This window comes from Microtus ochrogaster, linkage group LG9 (genome assembly GCF_000317375.1).
Source record: "Microtus ochrogaster isolate Prairie Vole_2 linkage group LG9, MicOch1.0, whole genome shotgun sequence".
Lineage (NCBI taxonomy): Eukaryota > Metazoa > Chordata > Mammalia > Rodentia > Cricetidae > Microtus > Microtus ochrogaster.
This window is the reverse complement of record NC_022034.1, coordinates 11,454,951-11,464,323: the sequence shown is the minus strand read 5'-3', so window position 1 is coordinate 11,464,323 and position 9,373 is coordinate 11,454,951. Positions and strand designations below refer to the sequence as shown.

At 47.4% G+C, this 9,373-nt stretch overlaps 1 protein-coding gene across 2 annotated transcripts in view; it reads left to right on the top strand.

Moving 5' to 3' along the window:
• The window catches only part of Synj2 (synaptojanin 2), a 100,118-nt gene extending 96,352 nt beyond the window's left edge, over positions 1-3,766 (top strand). For both annotated transcript variants that reach the window (XM_005363402.3, XM_005363401.3), the window contains one exon: positions 1,277-3,766. In XM_005363402.3, coding sequence (XP_005363459.1) covers positions 1,277-2,002 — 726 coding nt within the window. In that variant the 3' untranslated portion in view covers positions 2,003-3,766. The remainder of the gene's footprint in view (positions 1-1,276) is intronic.
• The last annotated feature ends 5,607 nt before the right edge of the window (positions 3,767-9,373 follow it).

The following is a 9,373-nucleotide window of genomic DNA, read 5'->3' as shown; positions in this document are numbered from 1 at the left end:
AAAACCCTAACCAGTTGCTAGATTAGCAGTTTTACTCTGCTCAAACAGCCATGGTCCTGCAGGCTCACACAGCTGTGGTCTCCTGTGTGGTCTCCTGCACGCTCTCACGACCGTGGTCGTGGTCTCCTGTAGGCTCACGTGGCTGTGGTCTCCTGCAGGCTCACGTGGCTGTGGTCTCCTGTAGGCTCACGTCGCCATGGTCTCCTGCAGGCTCTCACGTGGCCGTGGTCTCCTGCAGGCTCACGCGGCAGTGGTTTCCTGCAGCCCCGACAGCTTCTCGCCACTTTTCTTGCAGATCGTTTTCTGCTCTCGCTCACAAGCTTCTCAGCCTTGCTTACTGCTGCAGAGACATGAGTTTGTCAGGACAGTAGCTGCACAGAGACTGACACCTGTAGATACTTCTGGATCTTCTGTTTGATCTCAGTTCTAGGAGCAGGCCACTCGGTAATCCCTGTCTGGGCACCAGAGAGTGACTTTTGCTTTTCCAACGTGCCCAGTATGAGAGGTCACTCTGGCACATGCCCACTTACTGAGTTTGCTTTCTGTCTTCTGGATTGTGCATCTGTGCTGCGTTGCCCTGTTGCTGCCTGTCCATTCATTGTCTACGCTTTGTTGCAGAATGAACTCTCCCCATCTTTCCCGTCTGCAGGAGTAGAGCTGGGTTGTCTTTTCAGTGGCTGCACAGGAATTTTGGTACAAGGCTGGTGGAGGAGGCTTGGCCTTTCAGTTTCTTCTCTTTCTTAAGAACAAAAGCCGACAGTGGACCTGGACCCCTGGCCTTAACTCTCCAACCCCATCTGTACCAAAATTTCACTTTGCACCATGTAGTTTAAAAGCAGAGCAAAATAAGTGGGGGCCCCTGTGAAGTTCTCCCTCCTTCTGTATTGAAATACAAAATATCCGAGGGGAAAGCAGAGCCCTTAGTCCTTCCAGCTGCATCTTGCCCCTCGTGTGGTTCAGTGCATGCTGAGTTGCCTGCTTAGGCCTGCAGCCTTAACGAACGTTTGAGAAGGACTCACGGAGAAAGGGAAGAGCATGGCCCCACTTTGTCAGGCTACAAGACAATTTCTCCGTAAACTACCCACTGTGGCTCTGGTTTGAAATCTAGTCATTCCGTGCCCATGCTGGCCCATGGCAATTCTTCATTCTGCTCACTGCACTGGCTGCCAGCCTCTTAGCTGAGCCCCCTCCATCTCTATCTCCTCCTGAGTGTTGTCTGGGTGCCCACTCCTTACGTGCCGGCTTCTTATTTACATTTTACCTTGTCTTTCCTCAGCCCATGTCACCAGAAGAACAGTTCCAACAGCTGCCTGTCCATTTTCCAGTCGCCTCCCAGGAAATCAGCCTTGAGACCCCTTCTCCGGGGACAGTCCCTCAAGTCCCGCCTATTCCCAAACCAAGAACATTTCAGCCTGGGAGAGGCGTTGAGAGGAGGCCAAGCAGCGGCAAGACAGCACATGAAGTTCCTCCCATGACAGGTGCTATGGAGTCCCCACCTCCAGAGGCCCCGTCTCTGGCTCCCAAGGTGCCCCCGAGGAGGAAGAAGTCTGCGCCTGCAGCCTTCCACCTGCAGGTCCTGCAGAGCAACAGCCAACTTCTCCAGGGTCTCACAAGCCCCAGCAGCTCTCCGTCCCCACCGCAGCCTGACACCTACCCACTCTGTCCTCAAATGGATCTTCTTGGCACGTCATCTGCTGTAAGCCCCGAAACTGACGAGCCCAGGGGGGTGGTGGAGCCCAAGGCAGTCTTTTTCCATGGCAACAATCCGGATCCCTTCTGGAGCCTGCTCCATCACCCTAAGCTGTTGGATAATACCTGGCTGTCCAAGAGCTCTGACCCTTTAGACTTGGGGTCCAGGAACTCGGAGAGGACACACACAGAGCCAGCACAGGCCAATGCCTCAGTGGCTGAGAGGGGACTCCCACCAGACCACGGGGAAAAAGATTTTAGTCACTGGGTGGCTGCCAGGAACAAAGACAAGAGGACAACATTAGGCGTTTGACCCACGGGCAGGAACACAACCTGTCGACTTTAAAGACTCTCGTTCCAGATGTTCGCCTTCCCCACGTGGGCATCGCTTGACGTGGTCAAAAGGGACATCCACTTATAGTGGCACCGAAGCCCTTTGTGCGTCTGTCACTCGTGTGTAGTTTATAGAAACTGTCTCCCATTCAGTACAGTTATTCAGCAGCCACCAAAATATTTTGTTCAATTTTAATGCAATTTCGTGCATTTTAAGGTTGTTCTCAGGGGACTGGGCAATGTGCTGTTGCCTTTGGCATGTGGATTTTAAAGGAAAGAAATCTAGCTGCCCAGCCTGTTCTCACCCACTGATTTTTAAACGGTTGTTCAACTTGTGTGTATGCCATTTGCTTGTTGGTTTTGTTTGTGTTTTATAGATTTGGGATGAGTGATGGGTTCATAAAGGATAACATTAAAAGCAGTTGGGACCATTGGGAGCTGTCCTGGCCCACTTTAAATCAGGTTAAGGAGAAACACAGCTGAAAACAGTGGAAAGGTCAACAGCATGCCTGGCCCTTGCACTCCCGTGAGCCACTTTTTTAGGAAGTTGCCCTTCGTAGCTGCAAGTGCTGCTGCTTCCGGCTCAGCAGAAAGACCTCGTCTGTACTGAACATGCGTGTGTTGTGTTATTCCCTAAACACCACAGCACAACAAGTGGGCTGTCTGGACACAACTGCACATGTACAAGAGGATGTGCAGGAACTGTACAAATTCTGTTGCCACTGGGGACTAGGGTATCAAAGGATTTGGATCTCTCAGGGTGTGCTGGAACGGCTCTCCCGCAGACACTCAGGTAACGACCCACGTGCACTGATTCTAAGTCCTGTGGGAGGACTGTGGCTTGTGATGTGTGCACCAGGAGCTTCCGCTCCACTCAAACACGGACCAGCTGCCTCCTGCACGCCCTGTATATGGCCATGGTCTTGAGCTGTGGTGTGCTGCTTGAACCTATTTATATTCATCCCCTGGATGAAACCACCTCCAGTTTGTCCATGTCCTATAAAGGCACATGATGACTGACCATGGTGTAGTATATGATGTCTTCAAGGAAGCACCTCCAGGGCATGGAATGCGGACCTGGTGGCTGCACGGCTGTTGAGTCTGCTTGTTGTCCCCCTAATTTCATACATTTCTAATACTTCTCAAGAACTGACAAAGACACCATGATGCTGTCTTATGTTTTAAAAATACTGTGAGGCCTAGAATCTGTTTGAAGCAGATATCTCGCTTCCATGCCCCACAAGTTCATTAGCTGAAGAAGGCTGAGAGATAGGAAGGTCACAAGGTCAAGACCAGCCTGGGAAACAGCAAGATCCTTTTTCAGAAAGAAATTCATTAGAAAATCTTACTATGCCAACTTCTGTAACTGACACCATAGACCCACACAGCAGTGGTCTGTGTTGCTGCTTTTGGGCAGTCCAGCAGGGAATGCTACTGGTCGGGATATTCGTGGCCATGATGCCTGGGACGTAACACTCACTCTTTGTTACCCACCAGACTGCTGGGATTTCAGAAATGATTTTCACTGTCATGTTCAAGGTAGTTTGTAAATTATTTGAACCTGGCAATGAAGAACAAAACTCCATGCATCTACATTCATCTGAAAACTGATCAGAACAAAAGGAGATTAAGTAGGGAATATGCATATTTGGCAGTTACAAAAGATGGTGGGGGCACTGGAGAGATGGCTCACGGTTAAGAGCACTGGCTGCTCTTCTAGAAGACCTAGGTTTGACTCACAGTCATCTGTAACTCCAATCCCACAAGATCCAATGTTCTTTTCTGGCCTCTTAAAGCACTGTATGCTCAGACATACATGCAGGCAAAACACTAATAAACAGAAATAAAGGGAAAAATTAAAGATGTGTATAGATGGTCAGAGTACTTTCTGTGGTGCCCAAGTGTTCTTTAAAGGATTGTGTGGTTCACCTCGTGTGTGTTCTACAAATAAAAACCGTATAGAAAGCATTGGAGGAGACAGGTAGGCTGCCGGAGATGTTAAAGAATGGCCCATGATGTTTCTTCCCACACGTGCAATCATGATGGAAGATTCTTTTATGTTTTTGCTTTTTAAATTTAGATGCCCTCTTCCTGCATATCCCTTTTTCCCGCCACAGAAGAGGTGAACTGGATGGCAGATACATGTAACCCCAGTCAGAAAGGCGGTAGGGAAGTCCGGGGGACAACTCCAGTAGTTTTCTTCTTTGTTCTACATAGCAATGGGCTGACGCAGAAGCCAGGAGCCCACGAGGCAAGCGCTCATCAGAGAAGCAGCCACTGAAAGGAGGAACCCACGCCCAGGACTGTGGTCCACGAGGAAGAGTGCAGCACTGAAAATTGAACAAGCTGGGTGTGGTGCTTCAAGCCTGTAATCCCAGCACTCAGCAGGCAGAGGCAAGGGGATCTGTGAGTTCCAGGACAGCCAGAGCTACATAGTGAGACCCATAAATAGTGAGACCCATTCTCGAGTAGGGAAAAGGACAGCTGGGATGGCCTTGGTTTAGAAACAATGCTTATTACTAACTGGAGAATGTCATAAGTAGCGTTGGTTGGGTAAATTCAGCAGCAAGCAGCCGCCACCCAGACGTCATTCTGTGTCGGGATTTTGGTCGTCAGTGCTGTGATTGCACATTGCCATTGCTCTGAAACATGCTGTAGTTCACCGCAGGGGTGATGCTGACAGTTTCACATGGTCTTTCTGACCCTAGTAGAACCTCCTTTTAGACTTCCTACACATAAAAAAAAGTTGACTGAAATTAGGAAATCTCAAGAAATTTCTACAGAGGTTTAAAGTTGCTGAAGTTTGAGATATGTGTAAGGGAAGTCACGTGTTAAAAGTTTTGGCTTTGCGATGGTCATTTCAGTGGGAAGGAAAACCGTGAGAGACTATATACCCAGACTAGTGATTAATAAATCTGCACTGTGTTTTGAGTTGGTAATTTGCCCTGATGTTGGATACATTATTAAACATGTCTGTCTTTTTAAAATTGGAATTCTTTTTGGATGTGAAGAGAACCCTGGACTCTTCTTTGGCCGGCCTTCCTCCACATCAAATGCAATTGCCGGCTCTTTTTTTTTTTTTTTTTGAGACAGAGTTTCTCTATGTAGTCCTAGCTGTCCTGGACTCCATCTGTAGATCAGGCTGGTCTCAAACTCACAGAGACCTGCCTGCCTCTCCTTCCCAAGTGCTAAAAAGGCGTGTGCCCCCACACCTGGCTGTAATTGCTAGTTCTTACTGTGTGATGTTTTGTTTTTCAACAATCTAACTCAGTAGGAAAATCCAGGAGAATAATAAGGTAAAAATGTATGGCTTGATGGTCCAAGAGGTGGCGCAGGAGCAGAGGTGCTTGCTGCCAAGCCTGAGATCTGAGTTTGATCTCCAAGACTCACGAGTGGAAGGAGGGAACTAACTCCTCAGAGTTGTCCTTTGACCTATGGGTGTGTGTGCTTGTGCACACGCGCACACACACTGAAGCTAAATGTAAATGAGCTGTAGATTTATCGTGTGAAAGCTGCTCTCGGGGACCACTGACAGAAATGATCCTGAAATTAGGCTCCACGGTGTGAGACTTGGAGAGCCTAGACCGTCTTCTCAAGGCAGACTGAGGAGCAGATGAACCGCGAGTGCGGTTCGCATACATTTCTTCACGGACACAGATGGGAGTCTGTACCCTTTAAATTCTCCCCATGTCGGTGGGGGAACACGCCTTTAATCCCAGCACTTGAGAGGCAGATGTAGACTGACCTCTGTGAGTTTGAGGCCAGCCTGGTCTGCAGAGTGAGTTCCAGGACAGTGGAACCGTTACACAGGGACACCATCTCAAAAGAAAAAAAAAATTCTGCCCATGTTTCTTCTAATTAGTCAAAATTCAGTTGCTAGGGGGCTGGAGAGATGGCTCAGTGGTTAAGAGCATTGCCTGCTCTTCCAAAGGTCCTGAGTTCAATTCCGGACAACCACATGGTGGCTCACAACCATCTGTAATGAGGTCTGGTGCCCTCTTCTGGCCTGCAGACACACACACAGACAGAATATTGTATACATAATAAAAAAAATTCAGTTGTTAATGTTATGTTTCTTAGGAGTCAGAATATTCTGGTCATCTCAAAATAGTAAAAACCTGTAAGAATTCCCTTTGTCTGTGTGACTTGGACCTGGCCCAGGATGGGACCAGCAGACAGGAACCTTTGTTCCTAAGTGGTAGGAGCTGGACTCAAACACTACAGTGCCAGCTGTTGCCTGGGCTGAGCTCAGTGGCACGAGTCGTACAAGGAGTGACGCCAGCAGACGGTCAGCGGAGAACTGATGTCAGGGAATGCAGATTCCCATGTACCACCCGCCCCCACAGGTACAAGGAGTGATGCCAGCAGAGGGTCGGTGGAGAACTGACGTCATGAAATGCAGGTTCCCATGTACCACCCACCCCCACAGGTATTGCCACTGATACCCTGCACCATGACGGATGCAGCCAATAAACCTACACCTGATGCCATTACCTCTGATGGCCCTGGCTTCACGTTAGGCTTCACTCTAAGGTATGTATGGTGACTTGGACCTTGCTCCTATGCACCTCCCAACCCCAGTTCCTAGGAACCCACCCTTATCTCTGTTGCTGCTCTTTGCAGAATGTCGGATTAGCAGTCATATAGTATGTGGCTTCTTCTAACCCAGGGAGGGAGTGTAAGGGCTCTTCCTGTTGTTTCACTGGGCTGACAGCACATTTCTTTTTAGCACTGAGTTTCTGCTACATGAAGGAGATCTTGGTGGCTCCCAAGCATTGCCAATGTGTGGATGAAGCTGCCGTAAATATCAGGGTGCAGGGTGTTGTGTGGGCATCAAGTTTCTAGTCACCTGCTTCCGCACCAACGCTAAGACTGTGTCTCCTAAGGGAGCGAATGGCTCCAGAGCAGGGGCATCATCTCATATTCCTGTCTCACAAGTCACAGTCCCCGTGGCTCTGCCTCCGTGTCCATGCTTGGCACTGTCTGGGATTGCGACTGTTCTGGTGTGTACTGTACCTTTCTGGATGATGGCATATGGTGATGATTGCCTTCATACACCTCTGAGTGTGTCTCTGGTGACATGTCTGTCTGTGTCCTGGGCCAGGGCTTCGTTTCCTTACTGCTGAGTTTTAAAAGTTGTGTATTTTAGATTAAAGTCTTTTGTAAACAATTTCTCCCAATTGCTTTTTCTGCATTTTAATTTCTTTCAACTGTTTCCTTTTTCTGCATTTAAATTGCTTTTTCTGCATTTAAATTTTTCTAATTTTAAAGAAGCACTGTGTTCCATTGCTTCAGTTTCTCATGTATAAAAAAAGATAAACTTACAAACCTACAAAGCCTGGCTTCACCCTTGATATTTTACCACAAATTATTCTCCTTGTTATTAACTGCTCAATTGTAATTTTGCTTTTTATTTTTCTTTGACCCAAGGAAAATGAGTGAGAATTTACAAGTAAAGGTTTTTGTTTTGTTTTTGCATTTTAGATCTAATTTTATTCATGTGTGAAGAGAGAAGATGACTTAGACACTGTTTTTGGAGAGGGTTGGGAGTTTGGGTTTGTTTTTCTAAAATAGGATCAAACTCTGTAGCTCGGACTGGCCCAGAACTAGCTATCCTCCTGCCTCAACCTCCCAAGTGGTGCACACATATTTTTTAAAGTTCACAGTTTGTGGCCATGTTCAGGATTTTGTTTTGAGACAAGGATTCACTACATAGCCATGGTTGGCCTGGAACTTGCTATGTAAATCAGATTGGTGTGAACTCAGATCTCCCTGCTGGTATTAAAAACATATGCCATCATGTATATAGCCCAGGATATATTTAATGATTTCACCAACATATTTTTAGTTGTGGGTTGGCTTACCCCAAATGTACCCATAAATTACCATTATTCTAGAAATCTATGTGCATGTATGATAAAATACCAGACTATGTTCCATGCCATCGTACCACACATAATGAACTTATGTAAACTCAAGCTGAAGCTAACGGTGGACCTCATCAACACTACTGTGCTCCTGCAGCCTGACCACATCTGTTCATTACACAGATATTCATTCAAGAGCAATTTAGCTGAGAATGTAATTGCTCTCTTCCTTATTACTGTTGCTAACACTGGTAGCAGGGTTACTTGTTTTCCAGGGATCTCTGCATTTGGAGCACAGTATTTTTTTTTTATTTTCGAGACAGGGTTTCTCTGTAGCTTTGGTTCCTGTCCTGGAACTAGCTTTTCTAGACCAGGCTGACCTCGAACTCACAGAGATCCACCTGCCTCTGCCTCCCGAGTGCTGGGATTAAAGGCGTGCGCCACCACCGCCCGGCGGAGCACAGTATTTTCATTCTTTCTGTGTGCCTTCATTAGTCACTAAAGGCACACAAGGCCATGCCGGTGCTGCCAGTGCCTGCCTTGCACAGAATAGCTTGCTTCGAGTTAGTATCAGTCAATTGTCCTTCTGCAGCCTGCGCTTCTGTCCACATTCAGCCATCCCTGTGCTAGTGGGATATTCATTTGTGCTGCTGCTTTTTAATTATGTTCTTGTACTCATTTGTTTCTTTCAACCACTCCTTTATTCAGGTTATATTGCCTTAGAAGGGCATCTTCAGCCAGTGCTGGATTTGCTTTGTCCTGCCCTAGCAATGGAATTTCTTTTTCTTTCGAGACAGGGTTTCCCTGTATAACAGTCCTAGTTGTCCTGGAACTAGATCTTGTAGACCGGGCTGGCCTCAAACTCACAAGGATTCACCTGCTTCTGCCTCCCAAGTGCTGGGATTAATGGCGTGTGCCACCACAGCCCAGCCTGCATTTCTTTCCCCCTTGATCTTGCGTATGATAAACTTCATCTACACGTTTGTGATAATGGCCTTTCCATCATGTAAACAGGAAAAGCAGCAACAGTGATTTAGTGACACACCAGATAGCTCTTTTTAGATCAGTTTTAGAGCAGAACTGTATCCCCTTCACTGCTATGACAAACACCTGGGCAGCAGAGCTTAGGGAAGAAACAGTTACTTTGGCTCACAGTTTCTGTCAGTGGTCACCGGTCCCACTGCGTGAGACAGGGCCACATGGCAGACTGGTAGGATTAGCCAAACTGCTCACCTTATGGCAGCGAGGGAACAGAAACAGGAAAGGACCAATGCAAGATTTTCGTTACGCTAAGATCAACAAGGTGAAGGCATGGTTAGGCAAATTCATGAAGATGGAAAGTGTGTTAGTGTTTACCAGGGGCTGGGACAGAGGAGAGGAAACTGCTGCTCAGTGAGCTTCTTTGAGGGTGATAAAATAGTCTAAACTGGACAGTGGTGATCGCTGGGAACTCTGAATAAACCAAACTCAGTGAGATGGAAAAC